Consider the following 18308-nt stretch of genomic DNA (forward strand, 5'->3'; position numbering starts at 1 on the left):
GAATACCACTTCTATTGAAGTGCATGGGTTCAATAAAACTTGTACATTAACACATATCTGTGCCTGTGTCTTCAATGTCTGAATATGGAAGCAGCAACGAGTGAAAGTTTTTTTTTCTGACAAACTGGCTTAGGTTAATATCAAGAAACCATCACCGATTTTTTTTTTATTGTGAGGTATATTGCGTAAGGGACAAGCACAAAAATTTACTGTCAAGAAAGCAGTAGGTTGGTGACTACAATTGCAATTGTTTGGAGGCAATATAATCGAAGACTGAAGGAGGGAGTAAATGGCGTGATGGACAGAAGCAAAGTCGGTGAAGTATTAATGCCGCAATATCAGATGCCATGAAATGCTCTAAAAACAGCTTATGTGCTCTAAATCGATTTACCGCAACCAACTAATGAATCGGAAATATTTACACTGATTCTGGTCGCTCAATATTTCGAGAAAGGAAGAAAAATTAACGGAAAAAGAAGCCCCCAAACATTGATGAAAGGGGCATCCTAACAATTTTCTACTTCTCAGATTTTGGAAATGAAATGCGAAATCACAGGCCACCTGTTCGTGGGGTGCGATGCTTCGCCAGGTACTATGGTAGCTGGATACTATCCGTATAAGTTTTTCTGAGCACGGAATATCGACAGCTACAATATAACGTGTGTAATCGCTCAAGCGTTTATTTTCACCGACTTAAAAAATGGCAGTCATGACCAAATAAATCATGACATGCAGAAAGCCATCATGACAATTGTTTTCCAGGAAGCATAGGAAATTACAAAATAAAGGGGCGCTCCCAAGGTAGTAAAGTGAACTCCTACGGGAGTGAAGGCTACGAGCGGAACTTAAAGGTAGGGTAAACATCATTGAATCGATAATTAGAAAGTAGTGTACTATACGAATTCATACTAATGGAAGAGATTTCGGTAAAGAATATTCTGGATAATTTTTCAGTCTTCACATTGCAATCAACAAAACCTTCTTGAAATTAAAATTCAAATCACCGAAGAAATGCGAGCTGCCAGGAAATGGAAATTGGTTTAAACACTTCCAAGAAGTGGGGAACTAGCAGTTTAAAATATCACCAATTTATTTACACTTTATTAGAACGCATATGTTTCGGTCAAGGTCTCGCTTTTTTTAATTCAAGACATACATATCATGTAAATGCGAAACCTTTCGCACGCATTCTAAGTGACCTTTTCTGTAAGAAAGGCATATTTTTTATTCTCCTTATTCATGTGGCACAAACGTTGGTATATTTTACATTCGCACTAATCAGTTAGTTACCTGAGACCAACTATGAAAACTTTCTAACATTGATTCTGGCCTCAAGGTAGTTTTCCAGTGGCCCGTTCCACTTTAATGTGTGCACAAATTAGTGAGCATCTATAAAGATGCGAAACGCGCAATGTACGCTGATGATGCTAGTATATGTTTTTCATCGTCAGAACCTGAGATACTTCAGAAAAAGCACTCATTTCTCTAAAAATTCTTGATGAAAGGTGAACAGTGAATAGCCACCAAATAAATACAAACCATACAAAAGCTCTAACTATTTGGCCGAAATCTAAGCAAATAAACAGTATCATCAGACTCCTTTCCGAAGACAAGGACAGAAATATTAAGCAGTGTTGAAATACTTGGAATAACGTATGCGGAAAATATGCTTTTGCATACACACATTGATTCGAGGAGGAAGTTGCTATCGCGCTAGCAGCCGCGGATCCAGCGTCCCGAGTCATTATCACCAACTAAAGGGGAGCTTGCCGCAATATTCAGCAGGGACAAATTCCACATCGTGCCTTCCAAATTTTACATAGATGTGAGTACCGGGATTTCCCAACCCGGCGCACCATCATCTGGGCCCCAGCACATGCGGGTATAGAGGGAAATAAGGTAGCTGACGCTACCGTCCGCGCGCTTAACCACCGGGCATCGCCTCTCTCGCCGCCTCATCCGGCTACTGATTTTAATGGGGCTATTACTTTTCGGGAGATCTCTCTCCTGTATCAGAGCGCTCACGGCCGATACCCACCTCCCTGTAAATGCCTCAAGAAGGCAGAGGAGCGTTGGCTTCTTCGCCTCTACACCAACACGGTACTGTGCCCGACAGTGCTTAAAGAATTCAGTTCGGCCTTTTCGGGCGAGTGTCCACCCTATGCTTTGGGCGCCTTGAACAATGCCCTCAAAAGATCGTGCCATCACCGACAGCAAGCTAGCATGGAATCTCAGCTGAAACGTCTACGCGAAGCGGGTTTCCCGGATGCCCTCATTTCAGGGATCGGCTTCAAGCTCCTGAAGGATCTCCGCCTATCTAGCCTCCCGATGAGGCCACGCAAAGAAAGAGAGAAGATGGCTGTCATGCCGTATCTGCACGGGATCAGCCACTCGTTGAAGAAGATAGTAGGGCGTGCTGGAGTGAACTTGGTCCTAACCGCACCCAGAAAGCTCAATATGCTTTGCAGAATGGTGAATGAAGATGCCCCAAAACCAGCGCGGTGCAGTAAGAAACATGAAAAAATGTTCACCACCTGTGACACGGAGATAATCTACGAGATACCGCTGTCATGCGGCGTATCTTATGTGGGCCAAAGTGGACGCTGCATAAACGACCGTCTACGAGAGCACGCCATTAACATCCGCACGGGATACGGCAGCACGCTGGCAAAACACGTATCTGCCTGTCATTGCACACCTAACCTTGGACGAAGCCAGATTTTGAGGCGGTACAATCATCAGCACAAACGTGAACTATATGAAGCATTCATCATAGACAGGAAAGGCGCGTCATGCGTTAGCACTCCATCGATGGCACTGACAAGAAAAGAGATTAAATATCTTGAATAACCTTTGACGACATGATGCGACAGGAGGATATCTCCCCGCCTTCCTTTGGTTGTTTTTTGTTTTCCTTTCCGGTATTTATTGCGAGCAATGCAATAAACCATGCAGTTGTAAGTTCAGCGCTGTGTGTGTGCGTGTCTTCTTTCTTCGTCCCGTCTAAGCGCGCTGTTTTACGGTGTGACCTATGGGGAAGTTTCTGCGGACACTTATCACATGGTGGGGGCGTGCCTCACCAATCCTGCTTTCCCACCCCACCCGAGAGGACTGGGAGGCTGCTCTGCTCGGCTGCTCAACTCTCCAGGACCAACGAGACCTTGTGACAAGTGCCCAGGCCACCGCGGAAGCTACAAGGGTCCCGGACTAGAGTCCCCTCTTGTCATTGTGAGGGCCGGGCCCTTCAGGCACGGTCCAAGCAATACCTCTCTTGTACATAGTATAAATAAATCTTTTACACCACCACTTAGACCTACTGACTACTGATTTGTTTTTAGGCAAGTTATCTTCGGTTATTGATATTTGTTGGATTCTGGAGTGTTGCCCTTGTCGCGTGTTGTTTTGTATTTTAATGTAAAATGTTTGTTACTCATATATTATTTGAGTTGTTCGGCAGAAATTTTGTTGCCTACTAGACGGCCTTCTTTTTTTTCCTTTTTTTCGTTGTTTGCTGTTGACAAAGCACTGTGCAATTGTATCCCCACTCCTGCCTTGACCACCAAAAGGCGGCTGGCAGTATTGAATAAATAGACGGCAGAAGACAGCTTTAGTGCTTTTCAAAATATCGCTTCTTGATTACAACGCCCTCTTTGCCTCTTCATTATATTATTTGCCGTTGGTGTGAGGCACAACGGCATCCACAAAACTTGAAGGCATACATATACTGCAAAATTGTTTTCTCGAGCACCATTTAATGTACGAAATAATTATCATACTTCAGTCTTATTTTTCGAAGTAAATAAATTACGTATTTTAGCTCTTTGCCATTATAAGCCAGGTTTGACTTTAAGGTGGGAAGTAAACAAGCATTTCAAGTTTCTTCATTAATTATCGGGTCTCGATAAAAAGCACATTCAGACACTGCTTTTTACACCCAACAGTGGAAGGTGGTCTCTGCTCGGCAAATTATCCCATCAAAAACATCGTAAACACAACCAACTTATTTAAATTCACATTTAAATTCATTCCATAAATCAAACATTGATTTACAAGCGACTTATGAGCGAGCACTAGGCGAATATTTCATGTATCCTTATTTGCATATAGAGAGTGTAAACTTTCTCATTTTTCTATGCTGCTTCTTGAAATTTTTTTTTGGAGTCCATTATTCTGTATATTTTTCATTAAGAACAATTTTCTTTGAGTATAATTTATGTTTTGAAGACTTTATATTTTGATCTGTTTTTACTTCGACCATATCGTATTCTGAACATGATGCACAATGGCTGCTTGCTTTTTAAGTGGGGCTGAGTGCTTCAGTCAAGTTGTTCTTTCTTAAGCGACTTTTACCCGCATCTCCACCAACAGTGATTGAAATGTATGAGTCAATTCTACATCATCAAGAGTCAATTGTTAGATTGCTGAAGATTGTCAGAAATGCTGCATTCATTTTTTGTAACAACGTACAGTGGTGAGTAAAATAAATTAGAGCAATTGAACGGCAACCGACCCTCGAAAAAAAAATGAAAGGATCGACTGAGGTGCCATGGCAGTCAGTGGACGCCATTCGTTTGAAGGCATAATTTTAGTGGCGCTTCCCGCTGCATTCACCTGCTGTATCTGACTGTAACAACGATGAAACCTTGCAAAGAATCTCGGCCACTTCTCAGAACTTCTCTAGTTGTAAAAGATCGGGTTCAGCCTGAGAAATTACAATATTTATAACAGGCTACCTGCTGCTGATCTCATTTTGTCGATCCGCCACGGGACAGTAGCCCGAAGAGCGATGTTCGGGGCGATGCCCTTCCTTTTGACGTTGGTCTGTACAGCATGGGGTTATACATGTATATCGACCTATGAACAGGATAAAGAAAAAAACTATTCGCATGTCTACCACCACAATCCATGAGCCTAAGTAATGAGGCACGGAAAACGTTTCCGACCATTTTCACCTTTTTACGGATGTGATCATCAGATGACAAAGTAGAGGAGTTGCGTGTTTGGGGTGTAGTTAGTCATGTCGTATGAGGGCCACACTGATATTTAGGGTCAACCAAGAAGAATGTAGCGTGCGCGGAAAAGTTGTTCTGAAATGTGCATAATGGAATAAGCGGTTCCTTATTATTTAATCATATTTAACAAATCTGGGCAAAAATGTCCTGGTGCATTAAAAATTCAGGATATAGTGCCCAGAAACAAGTACCGGAAGCCACGTGTGCTCCAAAACAGGGACGCGTTCGCTGCTACATCGCCTGCTGCAAAGAGCATGGTCATGGACGCTGCCTCAGCGTTGCCGTCATCGCTAAAACAGCTGCCCTTATCAAGTCGTCACCTGTTGATTCCAGCTTGAGCGAAGCAGCACTGGGGCTTTCGATGCCGTTCGCTGGACAGTAACACACAGCCTTGTGAGCGGGAAAAAAGCAACACTCTAATGGGCGCTGCGCTTAGACTACTTTTATTTACGAATGCATGCGCACTGAACCATGTTTGGGAGGAGGAATAACCGCAAACTTGACAGGACTGAAGATCGAGAAGAGGACAGGACGAGCGGTATACCGCTCGTCCTGTCTTCTTCTCGATCTTCAGTCCTGTCAAGTTTGCGGTTATTCCTCCTCCCCAACATGTCTGACCAACTGGCCCAAAGCTTCCCCTTGTTGAACCATGTTTCGTTGCCACAAAGATAGGTTTTTCACAAAAGGTACTTATAATCATGCCTGTGTTTTGATCTGTAAGGTGGAACTGTGAGTAACTTCATGCGACTGCTCAAATATAGCTAAAATAATACACGTAAATCATGCTGGTTTTCTGTTGTCAAAATCTCTCCTGGCGCTTATTTAGGCGATCGTCCTATCACTCATATTAGGTGGCTGAGATCTCACCTGTCGCTTACAGAGGTGACTGCAATCTCGTTGATCCACAGTGGCACTTCTGAAGGTTCCGCCAACGTCGACGCCATTGTGTCATGTAAGAGCAGCATAGTTAGGGAGTGAAATTTTCAGCAACCAGTCAAAATGTACGATTGATGTGATTGCTTTACAATACTTAGCAAAAGCAGACGTGAAAGCCCATTCAAGAGAGCCGCTCATTCCTTCCCCTCCCATCTGCGCAGTTTATATGGTAAAACAATTGTTCTTCAAACTGGCACCAGATGGCGGCACCGGAGTCACCAACGCGAAAACTCTTTTCTGTCGCCGATGCTGCCTACAAAGCAGTTTTCTAATTAATTCTGACAGAATCAGACAACTAGCTCATCCAAACCACGAACTGGAACAGAAATATTGTCGTATGCCATCTCCGCGTCCTCTTTCGGTGTGAAAAAGAGAGCAGTTTTCCGGAGAAATTCATTTAACGGTGCGCGTTTAACGCTGCAACAGTTAGTAGATTTACGGACGGAAACCGCCCAGGCAGAATCAGTGGAGACAGAGAAGGGTAACTGAAGCCGTTAAATGCATTTCTGCATTAAACTGCTTGACAACAGCCTTCGAACATTCATTGAGGTATGTACGTGCATTCGCGCTTTGCCGAAGCGGCAGGCACCGTAGACCTTAATGGTCAGGCCGACACTGTATGTTTATTAGAGAGCGCCGGAAAATGGAGCGATATCAGATAGACGCACGTCCCGGTGTCCGAAATATGATCACTGGATTGTCGCGACCGAATTGGCTGTCGGGATATTTCTTGCTTGTTCAAAGGAAGAACGGCCTGAATTTAAATAACAGCGGATTGCAACATACCGCTAACAGCAGCGTCGAGAATTAAGGGTCTTTCCCGGATAAAACTTTTTCCTTAAAAACAACAAGCACTTGCAGGGGGTAGCGTTGGCGAACGTTGCCTGAAGAGATGGTTCATTAAGGAGTCGAATTTTTAAGAACTGCCCAGATCCATATCTACAGCTTTCCAAGAAGTTGCATTGCAGTATACTAGAGGAAAAATAAACATTAGAAATTAAAGCCGACCCGCGCATGTTCGTCCTTCCTTTCTTTATTTTCCTGTCTTCTTTCTTTCTTTCTTTCTTTCTTTCCTTCTTTCTTTCTTTCTTTCTTTCTTTCTTTCTTTCTTTCCTTTTTTCTTTCTTTCTTCCTTTCTTTCTTTCTTTCTTTCTTCCTGCCTTCCTTCCTTTCTTTCTTCCTTTCTTTCTTTCTTCCTTTCTTTCTTTCTTTCTTTCTTTCTTTCCTTCTTTCTTTCTTCCTTTCTTTCTTTCTTTCTTTCCTTCTTTGCTTCCTTCTTTCTTTCTTTCTTTCTTTCCTTCTTTCTTTCCTTCTTTCTTTCTTTCCTTCCTTCTTTCCTTCCTTCTTTCTTCAATTCCTTCTTTCTTTCTTCCTTTCTTTCTTTCTTTCCTCCTTTCTTGCTATCTTTCTTTATTTCCTTCCTTCCTTCCTTCTTTCTTTCTTTCTTGCCTTCCTTCCTTCCTCCCTTTTTTCTTTCTCTCTCTCTTCCTTTCTTTGTTTCTTTCTTTCTTCATTCTTATTTACAGTGCGAACGTATGCAGGATTTCTAGCAGGGTGGAAAGAAAAACCAAAATAAAACGCATAAACGTGCCAGTATTGAGAATGACTACAACGTACAGCAACACGTAATCTCGAGAGCAAGGAACATTGAGCGCAATAAAACAACATTCAAGACAACACTACTGAAAGATAGAAGAAGAAACCGCAGGAATATATTGTCCCAATAAACACAAGAGAAAAAACTATAGCATCGGACCCTACAAATTAGATTCAATCATTAGCATCGATGGCTGTTTTTCTTCGTGATTTGTAAGTTGCTTCAAGCCACATTTCTTCCTTGGAAGAAAAGAACACTTCAAGGAATTGTTATGTGCACAAAAAAGTGTTATTTCTGATTATGGGGCATTGCGATGCATACACAGAAGAAAAAGGTGTGGTGTTAGCAAAATCCATGTAGTAATAACCTTGAATTTTAAAAGTCTAAGACGCGGCAATCGATTTCTTTGAACTCATGGCAGGGATCTGCTCTGGTTACTCAAGCGCTTCTCGACGTTTGCCGGAAGGCATGGTATATGTAGCAAATAGCCTTTTATGCTAATTTCAATTTGGTGATTAGAGTTTTTGTGATGGAGTGCGAAATGATGACAGCTTAATATAGAATTAGAAGTACCGTGATTACTTGCGCAGCATGTTCCGAAAATAAGGAAAGGTGAGCTAGGTCTCACCTACCGCTGCCTCCAGCAGCTTGTGCATAGGACCTCGAAGATCTAAATCGCATGTCCATTTGACAGGCACTATCCTAAAAAGCGGTATTTGGGACAATAACAGAAAGAACTTGAGAAGGCAAGAAAATCAAAACAATTGCTAGTCAGGCCAACGGAAAGCCTGTATGTAGAATTCCCTTCTCTCTATCTGAAATAAAATTAACGGAAGCCAACAGTAATGGAAATAAAGTAAACAATTACGGCATATTTCAAATTCTTCTTTTTTCTTACTTATGGTGTTAATGAATAGGAAAGGAATACTGTAATTGCTTTATTTGTTAAGAGGTAACTTATAAAAAAGTAGGAGAAAAATCGACCACATGCCGCCGGCTGGAGCTGAACCGTCGACCTCCGAATTTCGCGTACTAAGCTCTCGCAACTGGTCAATAAATGTTGCTGTTCAGTTCTATACTTTCGGGAGTACTTGCTTTGCGTGTGCAACAGCACCACTGTCTTTCTCAGTGGCGGACGTAGTACGCCCCGTATTGCAGCGAGTTTTCAAATGGGACGTGCTCGAATTGTACGGGCGCACGCCGTGTGAGAACCATTTTATGCTACCTAAGACACCAAGACTGCCACAACAGAGGTCCCAGTTAAGCCAGTGATACAAATTACAGTAGAAGGTAAAGGGGCCGCCGTCGTAGCTCAGTTGGTAGAGTACCGTAGGCAAAATTTGGAGGTCGTGTGTTCGGATGCAATCAGCGGAAGGTAGTTGTTTATCCGTCTACTTTCTAATCAATCATCTTTGAGCTATAAGTAATTAAACAATACATTTTTCGTCGATAAACATCACAGAAAATTAGAACATTCTCGTATGCTTCACTTGGTTTCGAAGATTGTTGGTTTCGATCCTTTGTAGGCCACAAGACCCCAATTTTTATACCGTTTTCTGCGGAATTGCCAACGAGGGCCTCGGTTCCGCCAGCCTTGATTCCACAGATAGCATAAGGGAATTGTAGCACGGCGTTCGCCCTCACAGTTCCATCACGTTCCACCTAACACTATCATGGTTCCTTTACACGCAACTTAAATACTCCCAAAATTAGAAGGATGGACAGCCGCCGCCGTAGCTCATTTGGCAGAGCACAGTGCGCGAAATTCGGAGGTTGTGTGCGTGTGTGCCAGCGGCGGCATGTGGTTATTTTTTCTTCTATGTTGTGCAATATTATCTTTAACCCATGAATTACTTACACCATTAGATTGTTATTAATGAACACCATAAGTTAAAAAATAAAAATTACAAACATTTTCCTGCGCTTCACTTCGCTTCGGTGGCTGTTCGCTTCCATTTTTTTATGTTATAATGAGGCCCCCATTTCCCTACCGTTGTATGTATCTGGTGATAGAAAAAAATTATGCTGTGTTTAATCTTGATATACTGCTTGTCATGCAGATATATTCTCAAATATTGCTATGGTGCCCACGGAGGCCATATAATCTCAATTCATTGCAACACGGGGTGTCGCCCTATTCTTGGAAGGGGGTCTCATTTGCGTCGAGCACTGTCTCAGTTTATCCCAGGAATCGAGGCAGATTTTGCCTATATGAAATTTCTGTTATTGTAAAAATTCACCGTGTTCTGCTGCAGCTGCATTTTTTCTATCTACTGAGCGAGATGTAAGGTCGTTATCAATGAATTCTGCAATGATTGTTAATTAATGCTTGCGACCAGTAAAACGAAGGCTTTGATTTGCGTCATCAGAAGCGCAGCTTCTGAAAAGTTTAAATTTCACTAGCCAACTGCTTTGATAATCAAAGTATCTTAAAACAAGCGGTGCACTTGGAAGACCAAACAAAATCACTAGATCGAAAAAAAGCAGCAGTATAGTGGGACCAGACGCTCACTCCAAGACACAAGCTGCGCTGCGAAAACTACATCCCAACTAAGGAAATGATTCGCATGCGCGTTCAATGAAATATGTGTGTCTCATGGAGCGCTATGCCCGTGCACCAGCATTCGTTATTGCTATATTCCGAGTAGCGTTACATGGCCCGCAGAATGACAGAATAATTACACTCAAAATTTTATGTTCACATCAGATCATATCGCCCCCTTCAGTCACTATTATTTTCTTTAAAGAGTGTGACAACGCTGGGGGCATTGCTCATAGGTTGGTGTTCTTCCTTTTATTTTTCCTAGGTTAACGCTTTTCAAGTCCGGTTCCTCAGCTTGACAGAAACCTTTTAATAACTAAACATCATTATGCAGTGGTTACCTGTTTTCGCTTGGTAGAGTGCCCTTTCCTTTTTTCATGAGAGGTACAATATCTATTCTCATAAGTCGTCGAATTTCAAGGTCCCTTTTCTCCCCCAGCCCCAGCTCCTTTGTTGCTCTCGCTTGCGTAGCTTGCTTTAGTCCTGACAGCAACATCACTTGGTCCTGGATCGTCTAGCCACAGACCTGCTCAGAGGTTGATATTGCACTGTCAATAGAGTGTTTTCTCCTGGCTCTTATGATTTCTGAACAAATGAAGCCATCATCTGCGTTACCGACCACATGTCCTGTGTGTTGTCATTCTATTACTTTTCTGACTGCTTTAGCCAATCAAATGTCGCTACCTGCATCGGTTACGTGTCTGTCCTAGTGAGGCTGCAACATCTACACCAGGTAAGTTTCTTCAAGGATACGGTTGCATAGACGTACTGGGTGGATGCAAAGGGAGTGGCAGATGATGCGACGCACATTATATTTCCCACACTTCGTGCATAAGAGCTTTAAGCTTGTTATACTCAAGAGTGCAACCGATCACACTTCGCTGTAGAGTGCGACCTCGACACCAGCAAGCCTTGCTTTACTCCTTCAGCTAAAGGAATGAAGTGGTATCATAATATCTTAGCAGGTGACATAAATATTGACTTGATTTTTTTAGAGCAGTGATGAATGTGACGGCGCATACCGTGTACCCACTACGATAGGTGTGAATAATGGTAGCCTGAGTTCATGCTCACAGTCCAGACAAATTTCAGCCTATCGATTCAATGAACTTGAAATTTCTTTCATGATTCCGACCGCCTTGAGCTGGCTAAAGCAAGTTGCATAAGCACGCAAGACAAACTTAAAGAAGGCATAAATGCCGCGCATTAAACGATGCTCACAAAAGTCAGGAGGGGGATTAATTAAAATTATTTAAAGTCCCTTCGCTCGTTCTTCCAATTCAAATTTTTTGAATTAAGCTGGTTTTATTATCCTAGTCATGCATGCAATAAGCTTCAGTGTCAAAGCAGTGTTTGATGATAGGCAACTATTGCTTTCGTTTATCTCGTTTTGTTTTAGTTTCATTGACTCTTCTATGTTACATTGTTGATGAAGATGAGTTCATAATACTTGTACCTTTTCTAAAATGCGCAGCAAACATACTGTTGCCACGTCTATGTAAAGCTCAAACTTGTAAGTGCCTGGACTCGTTCAATCCTTTCTACAGTTTTTAGTCCTGTGTCATCCACAAAAGAGTAGGAAATAAACAATTTATTTGCGCTCAACTTAAATATCACCGCGGCCCGCAATTTACCAGCGCTCGAGACGCCCTCCTTAACTTTAGTTGAAAATGTTCGCATTCGTCCTTCGGTCCAGAAGCACAAAGGTTTAAAGCAGCAAACATTTGAATTTGAGTTCATAGTAACAAATTGTACAAAAGAAAAAAAACTGAAAAGATAAAAGAGATTGCGAGGTTTGGAACCGAGCAAAACCTCTGGCAATTCTTTTCTCTTCTGTTTAGATCTGTGCGATTCCGCTTTTACTGTGTTTTTTTCTCATCAGTGGCCTCTTTCATGATTACGCAGAAAATACCAATGGCCTGAATTAGATCAGGCTCCCAGCGGCGTTTTTCTTTGTTTTTGTGGTTAATGCAATAAACATGAGCGCATCAGGAAACCTGGCCGTCTGTCCTTTTATTTTTTTTACACAACTCGCAGCCATTGACGAATAGCGTGGAACTAAAAGCAGGGGGAAATTCAGAGACCTAGTTCGCAGTAACATCCTCATAAAAAAGGATATCACCACCTGAATCTTGATGAAGAAAGACAACGAGAGCAGCGGTGACGACGGTGAAGAAACTGCGATCTTGTGCAGGCATTTTGCTCATCGTTATTTCCTGAAGCATAAATTGATTGCCGACCTGCAGGTTGCAAGAACTAGCTCTTCGACCCTGCACTTCACCTAAGGCTGCGGACCAGTAGCGATAATTGGGCCAGTTTTATGTTTTTATTTTTCACCTCAGAACGGGAGGGCAGTTGTAAATACAATAAAAGGAAAAGAATAGTCGGCAAACTTAGAAGAATGCACAGAGAATCCCGATTGTGGGATTTCTCTGATATCGATAAGAAGTACTGTTCTCTTGAAAAACGCTCCTTGAATATCCTCAAAATTTTCCGTTGTTAAGCCACGCAGCAAAATCGCAAAAACTTCCAGTGAAACTTGATGCCATTACGGAATCGTGGATGCTTAGCTGTGGTGGTCTGCACATTAATTACAGGTCAGGCTCGTAACACTGACAATGGCTGAAGTAATTTTCAATGCAGGACGCATCGGGCTGAGAGGAAACTTGTCAGGGCATGACAGTGTTTGTGGCTTTCAAAAGTTTCTTTAATGTTCCTCTATTGCACCGGACATGACTGCACCCTCTCCCCTAAGATTTCAAATAAAAGGAGGTAGGACACCTCTTCGGAACCAGCAGCCCTCTGTCTTCCGTACCGAGTGGAGTAAACGCAACAATGGTCGCTGTGAGTATTTCTTTACTCCTTGCTTTCGCTTGAAGACGTCGGTGCGAGGCCTAGGAGGTCTCTTTCTTTGAGGAACGTTCGCAGATTCATTCCCTCTTTGAGTGCATCTCCCAGTCCACTACGATTATTCTTTGGCTTAGTTAGGAAGTATGCCACTTGCGCGACACTAACCTTTTTGCTTTGCGGACTGAGAGCTTCTTGCGAGATGTATACCTTATATGCTTGGCAGCTGATCGACACCAAGATTATATTCAGTTTTCGACGTAGTCCGCGCAGTGCGATGTAGTAGTTTTCCTGATCATTGCGTGAAGAAAAAAACAGGCCTTCAGCACACCTGAATTCGGAAGCAAACTACGGGCGCATGTTCTTCATAGAATTTTCTGGAAGGCGCTGTCCGCTTGAAGCAGGCCCATCATCAGGCGCTCAGTAAATGTGAAGTACTGGCGCTTTTAAAAACCATCGACTCTTGTAGTAAATGTGTTACTGACATCTTGTGGGAAAATGTACAAGACACCTTTGCACCACACTGATTGCAAAAAACCCCTTCTTATTTTTTAACACCAAACTTCGCTCTTTGATAGAAATAACACGAATTCGAAAATTTTAGATAGCTGTCCTAATATGCTCGCTTTCCAGACGGTCGTTTTTTTATTTTCTGAGTGGTTTTCTGCCCAGAAATTGCTCTCTGAAAATCTCGTCGCTTTCTCGTAATTTTTTTCGATAACTACTGATTATCATTTGTTATTATCAAGGCAAGGAAAACGTTCACGCTACATAAACCAGTTCACGAGAGTATAATCTCATACTCGAAAAACTTCGTCAAACATTTAAAATGTGTTTTAATTCAGAGACCTCCCGAGCTCAAATGGTGTTTAGTGCAATTTCTCGAGTTTGAATTGCAACAAGTATAACATAATAATCAAGTCATCGTAGTTCACCATCACGAATACGGATATCCTCTAAGCACGGGAATTAATTTTGTTTTTGTATTTATCGCGTACAACCGAAGCGTCTTTGTCTCGTGGTTACTATTTAAAATCAAGGGGCTTCGACGTGGCTGATAAGAAGACGAAAAAGGCCACAAAACAAAGAAAAACACCTTGTGCAGGATTCTGCCCAAAAATTTAGAGCTAAATATATTTATTTCATTTATTTATTTAAGAAATACTGCACGCATACCATGCCCAGGCCGGAGAGGTTGGTACAGACAACAATTTTGCGAGAAAAAGACTCTCTACAAAAAAATATATACCATGGAACACATATGACCAGCAAATACAAGAGAGCATACTTCAAGCCATCTAAACATAATTGCTCTTTAGACGACCGCTTTATGCGCCTAAAACCTAACACAACAGAAATATGACGCATGCTTTTAAATGTTATTAGAGGGTAATAAAATGACATGTCTCACAAATAAACGCAGAAGAGAAAGCGTATGTTTGTTCGGAAAAATAATTAGACGTCTGTTCGGCAGATTTCTGATCCTATCAGACAGCTCCCTTTTCGCGACCCTTTGCACATTATCTTTTATCTCTCTGAAATTTCACGGTATTCTTGCATGCTTCATTGCACAGAAATAATCAGTCGTTAAAGGAAGCGCATTGCTAGACAAAAATTTGTGTTCTCTCAATAAGGGCAGAGCTGTTCCTTATCTGCACGGAAAATAAATATTTCTCCTGGCATTACCTTCGTCCTTTCGCAGTTCCGTGCCTGCCTTGTCTTGGCCCTGGCCGCCGGCGCTTTCGCTGGTTATCCAGGCTACGGCTACGGCCTTGGCTATGGCTTGGGCTATGGCTACGGAGCATCCTACCTTGCCGCTCCAGCCGTCGCCGCCTACCACGCCCCAGCTGTTACCACCGTTGCCCACGCCCCAGCCGTCGCCACTGTGGCCCACGCTGCCCCAGTCGTTGCTGCTGCCCCAGCTGTCGCCACCACCACCTACCACGCTGCCCCAGCTGTCGCCACCGTGGCCCACGCTGCTCCAGTTTTTGCCGCTGCTCCAGCCGTCGCTACCTACGCTGCTCCAGCCGTGACCAAGGTTGCCACCACCTACCACGCCCCAGTCGCTACCGCTGTTGCCGCTCCAGTTGCCACCTACGCCGCCGCTCCAGCAGTCGCCACTTACCACGCTGCCCCAGCCGTTACCACTTACCACGCCGCTGCTCCAGTCGTCGCTGCTGCTCCAGCTGTGACCAAGGTTGCAACCACCTACCACGCTCCAGTCGCTACCGCTGTTGCCGCTCCAGTCGCCACCTACGCTGCCGCCCCAGCCGTGGCCACTTACCACGCTGCCCCAGCTGTGGCCACCACCACCACCGTCCACCACGCCCCAGCTGTGGCTACCGTTGCCCACGCTGCCCCAGCCGTCGCTGCTTACCACGCTGCTCCAGTCTACGGATACGGCATTGGTACCCTCGGCTATGGTGTCGGCCACTACGGCTTCGGCTACGGTCTTGGCTCCTACGGCCTGAACTACGGCTACGGCCTCGGCTCTCCATTCGACTACGCCACCCTCCTCCGCAAGAGGAAGTGTGAGTACATTGAAATTTCCACACGTACACAGCTTTTGTCTGAAATATATCATGTATGCCATTTAGAACGAAACCAGTTGTACTAGTCGAAATTGAGCGTTTGTTAATACTGCTGCTAAACATGCGGCTTTCTTCATGTACGTGGCAATGGCAAGCCTAGTGTTCCTGCTGGCCTCACCAACCTCTGAATGTGCTGACATGTCCCAATTTAATCTAATATGGATCGATTGTACAATAGCACTACCGGCTCACACTGTCTACTGACAGTCTTGTAGAAGGACCCAGTATTTATATCTTTTCCTCGAATTTTTTTTTCAGAAACTGGTCAAGAAGCACCGTCCCTACGCTCAACACCAAACTCTCTCCGGCGTCCTCCAACGAGGTGTCATGTGTCAATAAAGTTGTACATTTCCACAAGTGTGGTGTTCTGTGTGCAGGAAATGGCCGGAGAAAATGCCCAGACAAACTTTACAACACATACTATTTTAGTTTAGTTGAGTTTAGTTTATGGGGTCTAACGTCCCAAGGCGACTCAAGCTATGAGCGACGCCATAGGGAAGGGCTGCGGAAATTTCGACCACCCGCGGTTCTTTCACGTGCACTGACATCGCACAGCACATGGGCTTCTAGAATTTCGCCTCCGTAGATATTCAACCGCCGCAGCCGGGACCAAACCCGCGTCTTTTGGGTCAGCAGCCGAGTACCATAACTACTGAGCAACTACGGCGGAACGCTTACTATGGTATCGTTCGTGCTGATCTCCCCGTTTTTAATGCCAGGAGCAGAATGAGCCGAAACGCAACCAGTCAGAAACTTCACTGTGCTTCTCACCACTGTACATATAAGGAGACAGTGCTGGAACGAACGTAAGCGCTGATTAAAGATATTAATTTGGACTGATACTGTTTTTTGGCTGTTCAGTAGTTTTTAGTTAATACGTCTCATTCTACTTTTATGCTCACCACTTTTACTGGCTAGCATCCCCTTTAAAAAACAATCAATATTTACACCGTGCTCTGCGTAGGTCGAAAAAATCTCTTCAGGCCGCGTTATGAGTTTCGGTTTATGGGTTTATCGAGGTTTAACGTTCCTAAGAAAATCAGACTATGAGGGACACCGTAGAGAACGGCTCCAGAAATTTCGACCACCTGGGGTTCTTTAACACGCACTGACATCGCGCAGCACACGGGCCTCTAGAATTTCGCCTCCATCGAAATCGTAACCACCACTGCCGGGACCGAAAGCGCCTCTTTCGGGTTAGCAGCCGAGCATCTTAACCACTGAGCCAACGCAGGAATGTGCCCTGATATATATTCATATTGTCACGTAGTGGTGACTGAAGTCCGCCGAACAGGAACACAGCGAGAATGTCTTCGAAATGAAACTCTTTATTCGGGCTGACTTGCGCCCGCAAAGACCTCAATCACTCGGCAGCGGCGTAGCAACAAGCGTGCTCTGCGGTGGTCGAATAGAATGCCCGCCGCTGTCGGCCGTGCTATTTTTAAAGCTGATAGCGAACATTCGAGACAAAGCTTGGAAAGTTACGAGAACATTCTGGCACAAAGTATAATCGCCTCCGCCTGGATGCAATCAATCGAGATAAATCTAGGCGCGTCTTGCGTCACAAACGAAGAGATAAAGCGGTGTGCCGGCAGCCTTGAAGCATGAACAAATAAACACAACAAACAAACGCTACAAAGATTCGCGGCAATATAGTATATATAAGCAAGTGACATGCAGTAAGCCATCCGTTCTTATAGAGGTATATTACAGCATGTGTTATTTATTCCAACTCTACCTGCACTGCTGGGCTGAAAAATTGTAATGCACGCACGCACTCATCTAAAGCGCAACCTAGACAAAAGAACACGTGTTTTCGCGCAAGGGCTGCAGACCTAGTCGGCTCCTCGAGATCAGTAGGTATCGCGTTTTTCAATTAAAGCAAGGGTTTGGGATCGCGCTCTTACGCCCATCACATTCCTTTAATCAGGATGGCATATGTCGCACGAAGAGGTGGACGACGTGCCAGGATTTCCTAAGGCAGAAAGTTCCATTTGCAAAACTGCTCATGAGAAAAACATTTCATAGCTTTCTCTGTACCTTAAAAAGACAAGCAAAAATAGTTTTCATGTCACGTGTCGTTGACTGCTGAGTTCATTCGAAGAGACGAAAGTAGACATGCACCTTTATCTTACAAAAGTAACCACGCTCTCTCACACATCCCTCGTTGTGCTAGCGTTCCTTCCCGTTTTTCCAAGAACGGCGATGCGTCTTAATTTATGAAGGTTTGAAGGAGTTTTGTATCACGTGCACGTGCCAGTACCACGAGATCGCCGTTTCTCTGTGAATAATCGGACACAATAAAAGATGATTCCCTGCCACTGGCGGTACAGCTGCGTTCTCCTGTATCCCTACTGTAATGGCCGCGCTTCAACAATTAGCATAATTTCTTATCCAGCATTCTCGAAATCTAAGCAGCATGTTACGTGACAGCGTATACCGGGTGTTTTTTTTCTAGACGGTGCAATATTTTTAAAGAAATTTAAGGTAAATTCCTTTAGATTTATTTTAACCCTCGGGCTATAGTGAGGGCTACGGCGGACGCCAGGTAAGAGGAAAACTACTTTAATTAGTTCGCTCATTAACTGAATACCTTAATTAACTCTTATAATTTTTATTTTAGGGGATATGTTGCATTAGCAGGATTGGAGATCGTTTCAGAGCTAGCGGGGGCCCATATGTAGCGAAAGAGCGTGACACTTTGATGCCTCCACACAGAGTCCACAACGAACAGTTCGCTCATTAACTGAATACGTTAATTAACTCTTCTAATTTTTGTTTTA

General features: G+C 43.6%; 1 protein-coding gene across 1 annotated transcript; it reads left to right on the forward strand.

Moving 5' to 3' along the window:
- The first annotated feature begins 12922 nt into the window (after positions 1 to 12922).
- LOC149363333 (uncharacterized) lies at positions 12923 to 15551 on the forward strand. The gene is made up of 2 exons (XM_089568459.1): positions 12923 to 12931; positions 14637 to 15551. Exons 1-2 carry the CDS (start codon positions 12923 to 12925, stop codon positions 15549 to 15551), a joined length of 924 nt encoding a protein of 307 aa, XP_089424585.1.
- The last annotated feature ends 2757 nt before the right edge of the window (positions 15552 to 18308 follow it).

Source organism: Amblyomma mixtum, chromosome 2 (genome assembly GCF_055824585.1).
Source record: "Amblyomma mixtum isolate Tamu chromosome 2, ASM5582458v1, whole genome shotgun sequence".
Classification (NCBI taxonomy): domain Eukaryota; kingdom Metazoa; phylum Arthropoda; class Arachnida; order Ixodida; family Ixodidae; genus Amblyomma; species Amblyomma mixtum.